The sequence below is a fragment of the Miniopterus schreibersii genome, assembly GCF_964146895.1.
Source record: "Miniopterus schreibersii genome assembly, chromosome: 2".
NCBI classification, from domain to species: domain Eukaryota; kingdom Metazoa; phylum Chordata; class Mammalia; order Chiroptera; family Miniopteridae; genus Miniopterus; species Miniopterus schreibersii.
The window spans coordinates 179689344-179707583 of NC_138102.1; the positions used below are offsets into that span (position 1 = coordinate 179689344).

General features: G+C 45.6%; 1 protein-coding gene across 1 annotated transcript; it reads right to left on the reverse strand.

Annotated features, from left to right (window-relative positions):
* Positions 1 to 2821: 2821 nt before the first annotated feature.
* On the reverse strand, positions 2822 to 16334 carry EIF3D (eukaryotic translation initiation factor 3 subunit D). Its single transcript, XM_081130977.1, has 15 exons — positions 15623 to 16334; positions 13116 to 13248; positions 12769 to 12814; positions 11770 to 11906; positions 10874 to 10959; positions 10311 to 10383; positions 9284 to 9396; positions 8401 to 8533; positions 7694 to 7841; positions 6801 to 6931; positions 6036 to 6121; positions 5796 to 5925; positions 3896 to 4038; positions 3424 to 3707; positions 2822 to 2980 (listed from the first exon to the last, which is right to left on the reverse strand). Exons 2-15 carry the CDS (start codon positions 13236 to 13238, stop codon positions 2967 to 2969), a joined length of 1647 nt encoding a protein of 548 aa, XP_080987103.1. The 5' UTR covers positions 13239 to 13248; positions 15623 to 16334; the 3' UTR covers positions 2822 to 2966.
* Between the last annotated feature and the right edge of the window lie 1906 nt (positions 16335 to 18240).

Genomic DNA, 18240 nt, shown 5'->3' on the forward strand with positions numbered 1-18240 from the left:
ACCAATTAACAAGTGTTTGCTAATGGACCAAAAAAGGGGTTCTACAGAAAATAATCTCACAGGTTGAGCTGACCATAAATTCCTAACTGGGCAGGTCACAGTGAGTAGTCATGCCCCAGGCATATGAGTCCTTCAGTAAAAGGTTTATCTTTGCCTTAAGCAGGCCCTGGCCTTTGTTTCTGTGCATCTAGGTTAACACACACCTTTGAAGTGCTTCTTTTCAGACCCCTCAAGAGAAACTACCATCTAGAGAGCATATACTCTTAACTATCCTGTAATGATCCCCACCTTCATGAATTGTACTCTCTCCTCCTTAATGCCTGATGCACAAAAGCTACAAACTTCATTCTAAGCATTTTTCTCAGTGTTGAGATCTTGCTTCCAGACATATCCTCTGTTTGACTCAAAATCTTATAAAAATTCTTCACTGGTTTGGAAGTTCTTACCTGGATATTACAATGATTCAGTCTATTGTTTAAGTAACATTCATGACTGACTTATCTTCCACCAACCGGTGAGTCAGAGATTCTGTTTCCAACATTTTGTAGCCAAAACCTCCATAGATTTAGGGGTGATTTGCTTGAGATCACCCGGTTAAGAAGTAGAGCTTGGAATTACAATCCCTTTTTTACTCAATTATGAGTTCTTTACAAAATATTTTTTATACATTCATGAATCATGTTTTATGAGGCTGGTACTATTGTAAATAAAGTGGCCAGCATAAGACATTAAACATAAACCCACTGCTAACACACGGCAATGGTGTGGCTGAAGTGAAGGCAATACAGAGGAAGGCAGGATGATCCTGAACTGCCATTCAAATGAACTGGATGGTCACAGCTGGCTTCCCAGAGGAAGAATGTGGATCCTGCATGAGACTGTGCACTTGGAAACAGAATCAAGTAGGTAATTCCTTCATCAAAAGGACTTAGGAAAAATATGGTGAGCCTCATGTATAATTGAACTAGACAAAAATGGAAGAGCAGCTGATAGAAGGAAAGAGAAATTAAGGGGAGGGACAGTTACCACCAAAGAGCTCTTCCTATAAGGTTCTCACAATGGCATAGGGTATAAGAACTTCCATAAACCCTAGCTCCTCTCATAAACCCTGACAGATTAAAATCTGTCATAATTTTGATCAAAATTTACATGGGCAGAACATACTGCATTTATGAGGGAAGAACAGGAACCTTCAAGAGGCATTAAGTAGTCCAGTGAGACAGAGCTGAGGGTTCTCATGGGAAGGAAGGAAGCCATGCCTAGAGTGGAAAGAACTTTATATTCTAGCTTTGCATGGCTGGAGCTCCTTTTCATTAAAAATAGCAGCTGAAACCTCTCTAGTCTTCCCTGACAAAGAAACCACTAACAAAAGCCACTTTTTTCATAGCCTGTATAAGCATCAAAGAAAAGCTCCATTAGAGCAGAAATGACCTTATTCATTATGATGACCTGTTGTTTCCTCCAGTATCTGAGGGCGTACACGATCTTCAGTAAGCCTCTTGTGGAATGAACATTGAAGCCAGACAGGGGAAGCGAAACACCTAACCAAAAATAAAGTAGGGAGGTCTACTTCTTAGTGGTTGTGAAGATTTGAGAATGGGAGCTGGCAAATAATTTAAGTACCTAAAATAGTTGCTGGTCTTATTTGGTGAGTAGCGGGGAAATGAGAACTAATAAAGTCTGGCAGGACCTTGAGACCAGGCTGAGCCTGGATTGCAGGCAGCAGGATGCTATCAAAGGCTTTTTGAGTTAGGACTGTTTTCAGCAGTCAACTTGGTGGCCCAAAACAGGACAGATAACAGCAAGGGATAGATGAAAGAAATGAAGTATGTGGAATCGGATGCAAAATGTATTGAGTTACCATGAAACCAACCCCCACCTGCCCGCTTGTCACAGCAAATCCCGCCGGATTGCATCATGAGTCTGCAAGAGACAGCTTGTTGAGTATTAGTTGAATTTTGAAAGCCCTTGGCACTTGTCACACCACTTGAATCTGTTGTTTTTAACACTCTACCTAAACTGAAAGCTCCCTAAGAAGCACGCGTTTTATGCTGTATCTTCCTAGTAACTAACGAAGTCCAATAAATTTTGCTTTTTTTTTGAGGCACAATTTTGATTAAAATAGTAACTTTCAATAGTAGCGTTTCCTCATCTGTACAATGGTATCACTTCCACCAGCATTGTTAAGTTGTGTCAGGCTCAGATGAAATATTTCTAAAGCTTAGTGTAATACCTAGCAGGGTAATTACTTCATAGTGTCAAGAACAGAACACTATCCCCTTAATAAAAACAGCACTCTTAATAAGTTTATATATCCCAAATATCCGTGGCTCTGATTTATAATACTGCTTTGAGAGTGTTGATACCGTCACCTGTCCAAGCCAAGCTTGAAAATCACCACCCAGTGGTACATGTCAGAATCTTCTGAGGCAGTCTCCATGAGCAGCAACCCCACCCCAACCTCCAAAGACTGTGCCCTGCTTCACATTTTACTAGTGATTTGTCTCTCTAAGGGTAGTAGCGGGGTTTGACACATGACCAGCACACACTCATGCTTGTGGAAATTGACTTCTTATGGGGACTTCTTTGGGACCTCACAATTGACAACACTCCCCAGGAAAGGATAATTTCACGGGTTCCAAGAACAGAAAAATCTAAGGCATTCATTCACCCTCTAAAAGGACAATAAAACTAAAAATGCTCAAGAACAAATGATAGAACCCAGAGAACTCTAGGCAGAAGATTCTGTATCTCACCTTCCCTCTCCCAAGGGCTACTTGGAGATGGAAGAAGAGCTGTCAATCATAATGTAGGCATACGGTGAGGGTAAGAGACTAAAGGGACTTATACTTTATTCCATCTGTCAAACTCCAGAGAGCAAGTATCGGACAAGCATTCCACCAAACATCAAAGGCCCTCCTAGGCGTGGTAGATTTACAAACTCCAGCTCCACATCACTGTCTGGCTTAAGTCTCTTCCTCTGAAAGATACAAAATGTTAGAGAAATCAGCCATGTCGAACTGGTGAACTGCTTATGATTTCAGCGCCTCCACTCAGAAGTCATGTCTTTCAGATCCTCACAGTGCTGACATATTTCCTTTAGTCCCCAGCTGGTAAAGTAACAAAGGGAGCTTTTTTAAGCCCGTGTAACTAACCCGGAGCACCTTTCCTCCTTCAGCCTACTGGCTCCCATCAGGGACTCCCACTGTCTTTCTCTAGATGCTCCTTCCTCCCCACTCCCTTCATGTGACCTAAGGGCTCTTGAAGCAGCTCCTGGCACCAGAGTGAATGCCACTCCAAATTGTCCAGTCTCAGGGAACCCTCAAACAGCTATACATCACGGTTCAAGAGCACTGTGGCCACAGAGCTTGGTCCTTGGCCAGCCCACTGCTCACTCGGGACCAGAAAGAGATTTGTACAGACCTTCCTCCTCCTCCTCCTCTTCCTCCTCCTCCTCATCGTCCTCGTCAGAGCTGAAGGTGCCGTCGGGCAGGCTGTAGACGCGGATGACCTGCTTGTTGGGGTCTTTGAGGATAAGGTACTTGCCCTCCTCCAGCTTCATGCAGATGTCGATGACACAGCGCAGGATGCCCCAGGCGTTCTCTACGCTCAGGTTGATCTGGCTGGCAAACTCATTGGGCTTGAACTGCTGGGTGCCCAGGATGACGTGGCGCGAGGAGTCTTTCACATGGTACCGGGACACGTAACTAGTGGGGGGAATGGGGTGTTAGTGGTGACGGCAGGCTGGCTCAGAGACATCTGGGGACAAATACCAGTTAGATGGGGACACCTGGCCTGATGCTTTTTCCAAGGGAAAGGGAAAAAGGCAAGCCCTCATATCCCTGCCCCCAGACACCTTCCAGGTGAGTTCACAACTCCTGGACAAGAATCTCACCCGAGCTTGAGGTACTCAGATCCGGCCAGCAAAGCGCAGCAGGTCCATCGGGCCAACTTGTAGCTGTTGTTCTTCAGCTCAGTGGCAATGACAGCCCCTCGCTGAGAGTCCAGCTTCTGACGCCAGTCAACGCCATTACAGTGCTGCAGAAGGAAATCCCCAGTGACAGGAGTGAAGGTGAGCAAGGGTCCCTCCTCTGGCAGAGAAGGAACTCCCTACTGGGCTTGACTAGAAAGTGGGCGAGGCCTCAGGAAATCAGAGGTAGGACTGTTATCATTTGCCTTGGCTGGTGTGGCTCGGTTGGAGTGTCTTCCTATACACTAAAAGGTTATGAATTCTATTCCTAGTCAGGGCACACGCCGGGGTTATGGGTTCGATCCCAGATTGGGGTGCATGTGGGAGGCAGCCAATCGGGGTTTCTCTCTCTAAATATCAATAAACATACCCTCTGGTGAAGATTTAAAGAAAAAAAAGGACAGGGAGACCATGGGGATGGGCTGCATATAACCATCTGTCTGTAGAGATCAGGGACAGAGGAAGTCAGAGATTCAAAGCATGAGAAGGATTTGAGGTGCTTTTGCTGGTTTGAAGATGGAGGGGACCACATGGCAAGGAATGTGGGTGGCAAGGAGAGGCCCCAGCTGACAGGTGGCGAGAGAACAGGGGACCTCAGCCCTATAACTCAAGGAACTGAATTATGCCAATAGAATGAGCTTGGAAGCGGATATTCTGCCAGAACCTCGAGATGAGAATTCAGTTCTGATGACATCTTTGATTTCAGCTTTGATATTCTAAGTAGAGAACCAAACCACATGATGCTGAACTTTTGGCCTACCAAACTACGAGCTAATGGATTTTGTTTTAGGTCTCCAAGTTTCTGTTAATTTATGGAGCAAAAGAAAACTAACATAAGACTGCATAAAGAAGTAATTATGGCAAAAAGAGCCGTGTAGGTGACTGACCCTAAGAGAAGGGTCCATAAGGGATCAAAAAGAGGGGAACCATCAAAAAATACGTGAAGGAAGCCGAGAAATGTGTAAAACCAGAGTCATGCATGTAGTACACAGGGAAAAGCCACACAGATACAACAATGCCAAATGCTATAGGGACACAATGGTGCAAAGTTTAAGAAAAGGCCATTGGTCTAGAGCTAAGGTCACAGCCAACCTTCCAGCAGGGGCTGGAGACTGAGGAATACCTGGGGGTGATAATCAGCAGCACTAATTGCAAACCCTTGACTCTAATGAAGGCAGAGCTCAATGGTGCTCTGTGCTCCATATCATTGGCCACTCCTTCCATACAGGCCTGGTCTTGGAGCTGTTCTTCCCCCGAGAACTCTTTACTCTGTACAGCTGCATCCAGAAGCACTGCCACCCAATTCAAACTCAGGCACATAAGCTGGGCAGCCCAACAACCATGGCGCACCAGTATGAGAGAGCACGTTTCACTTGAAGTGTTTCCTGAAGAGCCAAATAAGAGCTAATCTTAGAATCTCTAAGTTCAGTAAGCGAAGGTGTTGGAAACAGAATCAGAAGATTGAAGAGAAGGTAGTGGCTACAGTAAGTGAAAGAACAGGTCAAAAAAAGAGCTGCCAGGTTTATAGGAAACCTGCCAAACCAGATCTTGGGGAGAGATCAAAATCAGATGCTTGCAGAGAGCAGAAGCCAATGGGAGGTCAGAATTGGAACAAAGAGAAAGTCCTGGAAAAAGGCAGTTTTCCTCACACGCATATAATCTCTTTTATACAATGAGGAATTAAGTAGAGGAAAAACTCCGAAGACAAAAATCTCCTGTCACTCTCTAAGTAACTCAAGGGGAAAACAAACACTAGCCCGTGACAACACACCCTGCAGGAAACACAGCTGTGGAGCCCCATTAGGGTGACAGAGGTGTGCCTCACCCTGGAGTCCCACTCGTTGAGGGTCTTGATGTTGATAAAGGACACTTCCCCATTGGCTCCAGTCATGACACCATCATGCTCACAACGGACAATCAGGTCAATGTCGTCTCCAAGCTTCCACCTGCGATACCTGCAACGAAGAAGGAACTCAGTTGGTCACCTGAGACCCTGAATTTCAGGTATTTCACCCCATACAGGGTTGGGTCTGTGCACATCCCATCAGAGACATCACAGACATACCGGTATGCGACAGAGGCGATTTCATTCTTATCCATGTCGTCCTCCACAAATGGGTTTGGGTTGGGGAAGTTGTATCTTTCTTTCCCCTGTAAAAATGACAAAGGTGTTAAGAGACAGTGCTAACTTGTTGCTAAGCCAATCGGCCACAACCCACAACTCTGCTTAGTTACAGCTCAGGCTAAGTCCCTGGAGCCTTTGAGGGGGCTGAGCTGACTACGTGCTGTCCACCTGTTTACCCCTTCTGAGCGCAAGCGCCACATGAATGACAACAGATGTTAACAGCTAGTGTTTACTGACTGCTTACATGTGTCTACTGTGTGCTCCATGTATCTCATTTAATTAACCACGCCCCTCCCGTTTCATTTTTCTCCATAGCACACATCTATAGGTACTTAGGGTTTGTTGTTTCTCTTCTTCCATTATAATGAAGCCTCCCAGGGGCAGGAACTTGGTACCTGAACAGTGTATTTGGACACCACAGTGTAGCTGTCAAAGAATAGATGGAGCCTTTACAGCGTGCCTATGTAAGACAAGTATTATCAGTGTTCTAACTTTACAAGGAAGAAACATGCCTGACACCACAAAGCTATGAAGTGGTGGATCCAGGGTTCAAAGCCAGGCAGTGTGATCTCAAAGCTCAACCTTGAAACTCCTTGGTGACAAGTAGGGGCCCTATTTCTCCTGCTCAACCCCACTACAAAGCAAATGCTCAGTAAAAGTAGCTGTAGTTGACAAAAGGCATGCCCAGATGCTGCCCCTCCTCACCATCCTCAGGCACTGCTGGGAGAAGTTGTGGTTGATGTAGGTTGCTTCCATAGCCAGGTTACGGGGCGAGTTGAAGGAATTACCTTCATCCTGAGGGGGCTCATTGGCAGTCTCACTCACTGTCAGGAGATCTGCAAAAGTGGCAGCATGGTCACCCACCCACAAAACAAAAACCCATTAATGATGTGCACAGCACCACAGGGAGATGTGGTGATGAAAACAACACAGGCCCTTCCTTCAAAGAAATGCTACCTATTACTGTGAATCTCCCATGGTGGGACGTGGGGAATAAAGGCGGAGCACCTCGGGTAACTTTAGATATTCACCAACATTAAATTCAACCATGGTGTAAAAAGCCCTTTCCAATCTTTATGAATTCAAGAGAATGTTTGATTTTATCAGCTTTCAAAGACAATGCCTGAGGCGCAGAATATAATCATATTGTTTTGTTTCACTGCTCTTATTGTGGAGTGACCTGGTTTTCAATCATGGCAGATATGGAAGTACATAGATATATATGAACGGTATAAAGTATACGCACATATATTTTTCCTTTACAAACACAATGAAATATAAGTAACCCATCAATTAAAAACACACACGTTAATACTAAAGATGGTATGGAGAGATGGCAGAAGTCATGAAAGTATTATTTAAATGAGTAATATTTGGAAGCATATTTTTGGGGTGCTGTGAGGACTCAGAAAGCTGATGCCCTAAGGAGGGACTGCAGTGACAGCTCCTTCTCCATGTCTTTGAGGAGGCTGGGAGGGGTCTGACATGGCTGTCAATGCCTGTGGACTACCTGCTACCCATTCTCCAGTACCAGGGAACTACCTTGACCCAATGCAGACATGCAATGCCCTTGTGTTGTTCCCAGACAGGCTTCTTACCAAAGTCAGAGTTATCTCTCTTGTCAAAGAAGAGCTTGGACCCGACTCTCTGGACGACAATGTCCCAGGAATACACGGAGCGGGTGCAGCTCATCAGTGTGGCCAGAATGGCATCAGTGGCAAACACATTCCCCTGGGTTTTTGCCAGCTGCAAAGAGGACAGAAGAGAGAAGTGAGGACACCCTTAGGTCTAACTGCCCATTCACACCAAGGGGAGAGGACTCCTCAGTAAGGAGCCTTCACAGCCACACTCACACGTAACACGTGTGTGTGTGCCTCTAGCTGTCCAAGCAAGGCTGCAGCAATCAGCCAGTGAGCATCTGTTGGCAGTCACCATCACGGGTCACGTGGGCCTGAAGCTCACCAAGCATGTGCCACGTTCTAGGAAAGCACTTCACGTTTTGTCATCCTCACCCCAGTGGTATATGGTAGGTGCATTTACCCCATTTTACAGACAAGAAAATGAAGGCCCCAAGGAGGTGAAGTGAGGAAGCATGCAGAGCTGAGATTCAAGTCCAGCTTTACTTAACACCAGCACTCACGGTCCAGCCAGCAGAGTGCCTTTATTTCCTCCTCCTAAGTCCAATTCAGAAGGCTGATCTAGAGGGGTTTCCAAGGCCCAATCCCCGGGGCCTCTGTTCTTTCTGGCCCCCACTCTAGAAGTAGTGGCATCCTAATGGGTGGGCAAGCGGCAGGGGGGCGCACACCTTTCGGATGACAGGGTCGTCTGTGGTGGTGACGGTGTGGAAGATGCGCTTGATGCTCCGCAGGGGCTTCTCACTCCTCGTGGTGATGCGGTCAAAGGCTTTGTCATAGTATTCCAGGGCCCCACAACACTCACTGTGGGAGAGCACGTAAGACATGCCAAGTAAGGGGGAAGATCACCTACTTTTTCTTAAGCACTGGAATCTGGAGTCTTGTCCAGAAGTCTAATATGTAAGAGGTGAAAATAGTATCCGACTAGAACAGAAGATGAACTCAGTGCTCACTCAGGTCCGTTCCCTTAGCTCCCAGTGTGGCTCCATAGAATAGTGTGAACACAGCCAATTCAGCTCAACCTCCCCAATTTAAAGATGAGAGATGAGGAGTGACAGGCATCCAGTTGTGTTGACTTCTGGTCTGGTTCTCTTAGCTGCCCACTAAGTTATTCCCACTACTTGCCCTGTGAGGCAAAGAGCTCTCTAAAATGTCAGGAAAGCTTTGCTTCTTCTGAACTGCTGTCTCTCTCCTTCTGCCAAAAGAGCTATAAACTTAATTTTATTTCTTTCGCTCAGGACTCCAGGAAGCTGGAAGAAATATGGAATTTAATATCGGCAAATGCCTTTCTGCTTTTGCTTTGTTCCTGTTCTCCTTCTGCCAAAAAGAACTATATAACTTAATTTTTTTTTTTGCTTGTGATGCCAGAACTTCAAAGAGATCCGAAGTTTAATATCAGTCAACTTCTTCCTGCACTCCCCACCCCTGCAGTGATTGTTTTTGAGTAAGTGGCTTAAACCCTTGTTGGAATTACTAGGGCTTAGGAAAATATTCACCACCAGATGGTCCACCCACATGAGAGCACGGTGGAAGGTAGTAAAAGATGCCACTTACATGTCCTGTGGCTCTGAGACTTCCAAGTAGCGCATCTTCATTAACTGAGGAAAGTCCATTTCTTCCTTTACCTCCCAGTCACTACGAACTTCAACCGAAGAGTCTCGGGGTTTCTGTAGTGGAAAACCATTGGAGGGGAAAAAAAGTACAGCCAGTGCAAAACATAAGCCAAAGGCAGGTTAATAGTATGAAGGGCTTTTATTCAACAAACAGGTCCAGAATATTCACTACGTGCTGCTGTTTTATAACACATCCCCTGACTCTCAGGAGCTTACAATCTAGAAGAAGACTGAGGGCACAAGAGTTCCAAAACAAATGGGGGTTCCACCCCTAGTTAAGGATGTCGCTAGGGAACACCAGCTCCTTGTGTTTCATAGAGGAGCTCTGGCAGCACCTTTAGGTTTCTCTCAGGGTATTAGCTATCTATTCTTGACACAGCAAGCATCTTATCCAGCAAAATGTAACTTCTACAACTGTAACTTCACTCTTGCTTACATGTGTTCTCTCTTCTCACAATGCCTGTACAAACACCCGTGCAGGAGTGTTCACAGCAGCATTATTCATGACAGCAAAAAGTGGCGACAACCCAAATGTCCATCAACTGGTGAATGGATAAGTGAAATGTGGTCTATCCATACAATGGAGGTTGGCAGTACAAAAAAATGAAGAACTGACACATGCTACAACATGGATGAACCTTAAAGATCACATATTGCATGATTTCGTTTATGAGTACATGGACAGAATAGGCACATCCAGAGACAGAGACCAGATTAGTGGAGGCCTAAGGTTGGGGAGAATAGCAGCTGACTGCTAAAGGGTACAGGGTTCCTTTTTAGAGTGATGCAAATGTTCTGAAATTGACTATAGTAATGACTGTACAATTCTATGAATATGCTAAAAACCTCTGAATTGTACACTTTAAGTGGGTGAATTGCACAGTATGTGAATACCTCAAAGCTGTTATAAAACCAAACAAATAAACAAAATCAAATGCCTAGACAGAATTCTGGTACAAATACACTACCTGTGATTTTTGGTCCCATTTCTGCCTCACTCCAAATTGTTTCTGAAATTTTTTCTGCAGTCGTATGCGTTCTCTAGAAAGACAGGAAAATTGTGCTTTCAGTGCAGATTTTTAGGAAAAATGAGGGCTTAATAAAGAGGAACAGAAGAGGCATATTGTTCTGAAATATTGATCAGCTATATTTTACTCCATCTATAGAGACTGTCCACTGGCAGCCCCAACCTGGGCCAGGCTGCTGCACTGTGCAGCTCCAGAAGGCTCACAGGATCCAGGAGAAATGGGGCCCCCTGGAGTTGTGCTCTGGCAGAACTGAGCCTATGTAAACTCCAGAGTCTCTTCTAAATAGTTTCTCGCTTACGCTATCTGCCTCAGACTCAAATTGGCCCTTAGAAAATGAAGTCAGGGTTGAAACAGTGCCTTAACCAGCATTAGGAAGGTGGTCTTTTTTTTTCTTCTTTTTTGCAACAGTGGGGAAGACAGCCATTCTCCTGCTGTGGCCTAGTGATTTCAGAGTGTGGTTAGTCCTGGAAGAATACCTTGCTCTGCCAGGATGGGAACCTCACCTCTCTTTCTGTTTGGCGCTCTTAGGCAGGGTCTGCAGATTGAACTGCAACATGTTCCGTCGATCTTTGTCTCTGCGGAGGTTCCGCTGGGAATTAGGAAAAAAATCCATGTAAAAATCTTGGATATTTGGCTTACAGCAGGTAGTGCTTAATGGGGGGGTCATTAGTCTAAGTTCAGAATGCAAAATCCAAGTTGCACATTTTATTTTATTATTATTACTTTTAAGTGTTTATTGATTTTAAAAAAGCAGAGAGAGAGAGAGACATTGATTGGTTGCCTCTTGTATGCCCCAACCTGCGATTAAACCCAAAACCTAGGTTTGTGCCCTGACTGGGAATAGAACCCGCGACCTTTTGGTGTGTAGTACAATCAACTACACCTGCCAGGGCCAAGTTGCATATTTTACTGTTTTCGCTCTACATAATCAACAGTCTGGGGGTTTAGTTGAGTAAGCACTTGGAGTTAGCTTAAACTTACATTCACACACATATTTTACTGAGGTAGGTTTACTGGCTCTTATTAGAGTTGCTGACTTGCCTCTGTATGGAATAAGATGTAGTCCAACTGGACCATCTGCTTAATAAATCCTGCAATCTAGCAATTAAGTCCAGCAGTAGGCACAGATGCACCCTTTTATCTGGCATAAATGTCACTCTTAACACAGGAGTATGTCATCCTACCTACAGGTCCAAAGAAATCTAAGCTATTTAAATGCATCCCTGGACCTAGTAAAGTCTGCTTCAGTACAGTTTGTCACTGAACAGCTATAGTACCTGGGTTCACTGGAAGACCCATAAGGTGCTTTGCTCTCATTGGTACGCACGGTTGCACTTTTAGCAGATGACAGCCCTAAGATGGAACAGCCCCAGGAGGGTGACTGCTGGCTCTGGCCTACCTGTGCGAACCGCATGCGGTTCCGCTGGTAGGCGGTCTTCTGTGTGCGCGCGGTGTCCACCAGCTGGAAGCTCGTTTCGTCCTCCTCGTGGAAGTAAGCGTACTGGCTTCCGCCGCCAAACTGAGAGGAGTACTTATCTAGAGGCAGAGGGACAGTGTAGCAGCCGCGACCTAGACTCGCCAGATGCTACTAGCTCAAAGCCTTGCAGTTTGAGTGTCGACTTGGGAACCTTAGCATTGGCTGGGAGCATGTCAGACATGCAGACTCACAGCCTCACCCAGGTCCACTGACTTAAAACCAGCATCTAAAAAAGATCCCCAGGTGATTCATATGCACATTGAAGTTTGAAAAGCTCTGGTCTAAAGAACTTTTTAAGTCAAGATAGAACCTGAGAAACTCAAGATAAACCCATTCCACTCTCTGCCTTATTCTGTAAGAATGAGTTAAACTTTATTTTTGCAGGAGGCAAATATGGGGTTTAAGTACCATCACTGTCATCATCTGTTGACCAAGACAGACATGTCTAATGGGTTATGATTTACTTGCTTGCTGATCTCAGACTCAGATAATCTTAACTTGTTATTGCAGATAGCCACCTCCAACTGTCTCAGAGAAAAAACCAATGTACTATATCAGTATCTTAAAACCAGAAGTTTAAACTGGGATCCATTGCTTGGCTTCACAGGTTCAGTAAATCCCAAGCAACAAAATGCAAAATGGAAATACGTTCAACAGATATTTAAAAGGGTTCATGGCTCCTCAGAAAGTGGGGGAAAAGATCCCACTATAACAGGTCAAACTTCTCTAATGAACAGTTTAACTTTTGGGGCTATTTCCAAGAAAATGTGGTAGTGTCCACAGTATAGAACATGCTTCTAAAATCTATGAATTATCATCAGCATTTCATCCCCATTCTAGAACACTTTCAGGTAGAGGTTACCAGAAAAAGTAACAATTTTCCCAAGGACCTGTTTGGGCAGTCAGTCAGAGAACACTTACTCGTGTACCTCTTATCTTGGTATGTGGTACCCGTCCAGTCTGCAACCTAGTAAGAGCAACAAGGGAAAACAAAGCACACAGGTCACGTAGGCAATTTTCTGTTGACCCAGAAAACCCCAAACTGAGGACACAGTGTGGGAAAGTAGCAGAAGGGCTGGCTCACAATGCCTCTGTAAGTACCTAGCTCTCCTATGACCACTGGAAGAACCCAGAGGTTATAACCTTTCTCAGCCGGTGTCCCTATAAGGAACACAGGAGTAATGCTTTTGAGAGAATAAAATTAAAATTAACTCAGAGAATAGCAGCCACAGATTTAAAGATTCAGACTCCCGCTGATAGACAAGTACCTTTCCTAGCCGATCTCCTTTGCTGAATGGCTGGTAGGGCATATCTCGAAACTGCTCAGGGACCGCACAGGGACCCCATCCTGAGGGGTTGTCCTGGATCACGGGTGTCATGAACTTTGCCATCTTCGAAAACCTTAAATATAAAAATAATATAAGTAGCTGCATGACGAAAGGTCTCAAGGTAAAAAAAAGTTTATTTGAGGTAAACTAGGACATGATTCTTTAATTTAAATGATTAAATTAAAAAGCAACACATGAAATGGAACACTCAACTCTTAGTTACTCCTTTGTTTTCTTGTAAATAATATTGTGAATACTTATAACTTAGAAGGCTGCTAACAAAACTACTTTACCATATTTCATTTATTTTTTTTCCACTGTAACATCTTTGAAATAAATTTATACCTCATACTTCGTGGGGTGTCCTATCTTAATTGGCAGTTTTTTCTTCTTAGTGTTATATAAAATAATGGTGCTTTTTAAATTTGGTGGCCTATCATAGATAAAATGTAGTAACTTCTTTTTCAAGTGTAATAACTATGTTCAGGTTCTCAGAAACACCTTCACCAAGGAATAAAATATTTAGCTTCCCTAAGCCTATTTCTTCATGTGTAAAATAAATAAATTCCTTGCTTTATTAGTGAACACACACAGAAATACTTTCATTGTAAAATGCTACACAATTACTCAGACTTGCAAAAATACATTTACACGGAGTGCTCAGTAAAATAAGAGTCTGCAAGTATATCCTGAAATTCAACTTTTTCTTTCTTGTTCTTCCAATATTCTGTCATCAGTGCAAATCCTTATGCAGAGCAAGTGGACACAGAACCCAGCAAAAGGCCTTCAGAAGCTGAGGAGGTTATGAGAAACCTTCAGCCATAAAGGTAGCTATACATCAAATGTTCATAAGTGAGTACCAGGCATAGCTCTTAGAGCTTACCATGCATATTCATTAAAACCCCCCAACAGTCTGTGGTAGGGGCCAGTATTATATTCACTTTTGAAATAAGAAAACTGAGGCAGAGAGAAGTTAAGAAATTACCCAAAATCACAATGCTAGCTGATGAAGAACCTGAACCCTGGCAGCCTGGCTCGAGTCCATACTCTGCATAATGCTATAGGTCCTCTCAGGAGAGTAAAAACCAGAGCCTCCCAACAGATGTTTGACAGACACTGGACAGTTTCTATGAAAACCCCATAAACTTATGCATTACAATCCTCTGAAAATGCTCAGATGGTGAGTTCCCAGAGGAAAACTCATTACACAAATATTTCTGGAGGCTGGAGAGCAATCAGAGAGCACAGGTTACCCAATTCAGTAAACTCTCATTGTCCCACCTTGGGGAGACTAAGGGTTCCTACAGAGGTGACAGCAACAGGGAACTGGTGTGACAGCAACATGAGTTGGGTGACAGCGAGAGAATAAACCTGCAAGCTCCACAAATCTCCAACTCTGAACTTAAGTAATACTACAAAAAGAGGACTGAGGGAAGGGGTGGCAGCCATAGACTGGCTCATGTTAAATATTTACTGAGCTCCTACTAAGTGTCAGGCACCATGCTAGATGCTTATATCACTAACTCCCCCACACCCCCCTTTAGAGATAAAAACTTGCAGCTCAGCCAAATCAAGGAGTTTGATCTACTCATCATTTCAAAATAGACTTGATTTCCAGGGTTGGCTGCCCTAAGTCCAGCATTCTAGCTGGACAGCAGCCTGAAAAGATCTGGGGTTTCAGACCGTATTTAATGGCACGATAACGACGCCTCAAAAGACACTTTAAAAATCAACTTGTCCTGTCTCAAGAAAGAAATAGGCCCAACGCTTGCCAGGCGTTCTTCCTGGGGGTGGACATCCGGATTTCCACACATGTAAAATGAGTGAGCAGAATGGAATCAGTAGAGAAACGGAGCCCTTCAGTTAAAACGGCGTGACAGCTGTACTGGCTACAGGGGCAGAATGGGGAGGCACCAACGGGGCAGTGAAAAGGGGCCTTGTTGCTGGCAGGCCACGGTACTGTGTAGATTATCGCTGCCACTACAGAGCCTGTGCCATCAACCCCTGGGGTTGCTCGAACTACTCCCCTCTAGCCTTCCACTTCACATTAAAGGGAAGAAAACCCTTTTTTTAAGACTGTGAACTCCCCGGAGCAGGGCCGAACACCGCTCAGCCTGGCATTCCCAGTACCTCACTTGGAGAAACTCAAACTTTGGCCACTTAAAAGACCCTGAAATCCAGCTGGGTTAAGTGACATTATTAAATTCTCTCAGCCCTTAGCCACTAAGCAGAGCCTAAGACCAGGGACCTCACCCACAAGGCCATGCCATGCACCCCGCAGTATGCTGGACCTGGGGCCCGGAAGGCGGATTCCTGCCACCTCCAGTGGAGGGAAGACAGCAGCAGGCGGGGACGTCCGGGGGTCTCTTCCGGGAGGCCTCTGAAGGCCGAGCCCCGCCCAAGCCGGCTCCGGAGGTCCCCAGAACCCTACGGAACACGCCGCTCACCTGCAAGGGCCTCGGCCGGCCCGGATGGCGAAAGATAGTCCGGGCCAGAGAACTCGCAAACGCCGGCACTCGGAGAAACCAGGAAAGGAAGGAGAGTGCGCGCGCAGCCACCGGCGCCGTAAGTCCGACCGACGCTGTCGTAAACTGCTCTCCCGCTTCCTTTGGCTCCGTCGGCGGAACGCGAGTCGTAAAGTGAAGGCACCTCGGGAATTTGTCACTGCTCTTGGCGAGGTGACCTCATTAGTCTTCTAGTCACCGAGACACAAGAAGGGTGTTTACAATTACGTCATGAGGCATTTGGCGACGCCGCAAGAGGGCGTCCAGGTCTATTGAAACGTGGCGTCCGTGCAGTCAAAGCTGGAGGAGGCCGGAGCGGCGGACGGCCCTCTGTATCCCACAATGCTTTGCGGGACACTTCGGCCCCTCCGTATCCCACAATGACCCGAGGCCACGGCTTTCTCTAACCAATCACGTGGCTTGGTTCTCGCAGGTAGGGGCTGGTGGAGCGCCCCAGGCAGATTTTGTTATTTCCGCCCCCCCTTGCCCCCCCCCCCCGCGCGCCCCCATCTTTTACAGTTTCGGAAACCGACGTCCAGAGCTGTAACTTAGGAGGTGGCCGCCAGGGTGCAAAGCATACTTCCACAGTTCTCCAACTTCATTGTACGTCGAGGATGTCTGGAGCCTACCTTGAAAAATGCATATTCCGGGGCTCACTTCCGTAGGTCGTTATTCAAATATGTCTAAGCCGGAGTCCACGAATCGGCATTTTAAGTTCGCAACTGTGATTCTGAAGTGGCGACTCAGGAAGCACTTTCCTGCAGTGCTGTCTGTCCTTTCCGCAGCTCCCAGCCCATGGAGTTTGTCCTGGAAGCTTAGTGGGGAATTTTGAAACATTGTAAGTGAATCTGAGGGCGCGATTTTATCCAAACCTCGCATCTTCTATCCCGTCTCCTAGGTTTTCCTTATCGGCCTCCCAGCCTGTCTCCCTTTATTGGAAAATATGTCAGCTGTTTGACAGATCTGATACCCACGCTTGACTGCCACTTTCTAGCTGGGCCTCAGTTTCCTCAGTTATCTGTAAATTGGAGATACTACCAAGGGGGCGCTGTGAGGATAAAAATAAAAGTATGTGAAAATACTTAGTAATTCCACTTACCAGTTGAGTGAACTTGGGCAGGTTATTCTCTCTCTAAAACGGCTTACTTATCTGAAAACTGAAAATGTTAATAGCAACAACTGTTTCCATCTCTCCCAATCTGCTCGTCTTCCAGTTTTCCTAATTTTTGTTAATGGTACCCAGTGAATGGTACTTTGTGCAAAGCCCTGCAGTCATCCTTGCTGGTTCCTTTTCCCTTTCCTACCACATTCGGTCCTAAATCTTCTTTGTTTTTCTTTCAAAATACATCTTGAATGCCAGCTTTCCCCACGTCTCCAGCCTCCTGTTTGGACTCTCAGTGTCCACTCAGGCTCCTCCAGGGTTGCTTTTCACATCACATGGTGGCCAAAGCTCAAGAGTTATCTCCTCAACAAGATAATCTCTGACCACCATTCCTAAAACAGCCGCTCCTCCCTCCAGTCCTCCTCACCCCCTTACTCTGCTTTGTTTTCATCATCGTTCTCATCACGCTCTGAAATATTTTTTGTTTCCTTGTTCAGGCTCTGTCTCTGCCCCTAGAGTGTAAGCTCTGTGCAGGTAGAGGCTCTGTCAGGCTCACCTAGAGCAGTGCCCTGTGACACACACTTGTTGAATGAATGGATAGAGATTTTGTGAGAATTAAATGTGAAAATGAATTTAGCACTCACTAAATAAGCACTCAATTAGCGTTAGTGTAATGAATATTAATAGCAAATTGTAGTATGTGGTAAATTGTAAGGGGAGATGTATTTTGCTAAATTGCTTGGATCATGTCTTTTATTTTCCTTTTCCTGTGGGCCCACAGGCCATCTGCTGCAGTCTCTCTTTTGTGTCAGAGTTTAATCATCTTTCTCATGTTTTGGCCCAGACGTCCTGGTCCACCCCAGATGGAGGAGGATTTGAAGTGTCCTGTTTCATTCTCAGTAGCGGGTTCCTGGGCTTGGATGGGAGGTTTGCCTCCATTCCTCCTCCCAGCTGATCCCCATGCTGCCTCTTTCCGCCTGTGTCAGTCCTTTCTCGACATGATGTAAAGCTGGAATGACCCACCTTTACATGAAATCAGAGCATGCCCAACCTCCCTCCCTCCCCCGCTTAAAATCTTTCAGTGGCTTGCCTTGATCCTGAGGATGAAAGCCCATTCTGTTCCATGGCCTGCAGGTTTCTAAGTGACAGCTTTCCACTGGCTGCTTCCTCTTTCTGGGTCATACCGAGGCTCATTCCTGCCTTGAGACCTTTTCACCTGCTGTTCTCTGCTGCCTGGAAGGCATCTCCCTTAGATCTTCACTGTGTCCTCAACACACAGGCATTTCCTGAGCACCCCTTTGAGTAGCCTTGCCCTGTCCTCATTCATTCTCTCAGTCACCACGAACCTGGTACTATTCCAAGAACTTATGTGAACTCATTTAATTCCCACCACGGCCCTGCGAGGTAGGGCCTGTTATTCTCTCCATTTTACATTTGGAGATGTGGAGGCACAGAGAGG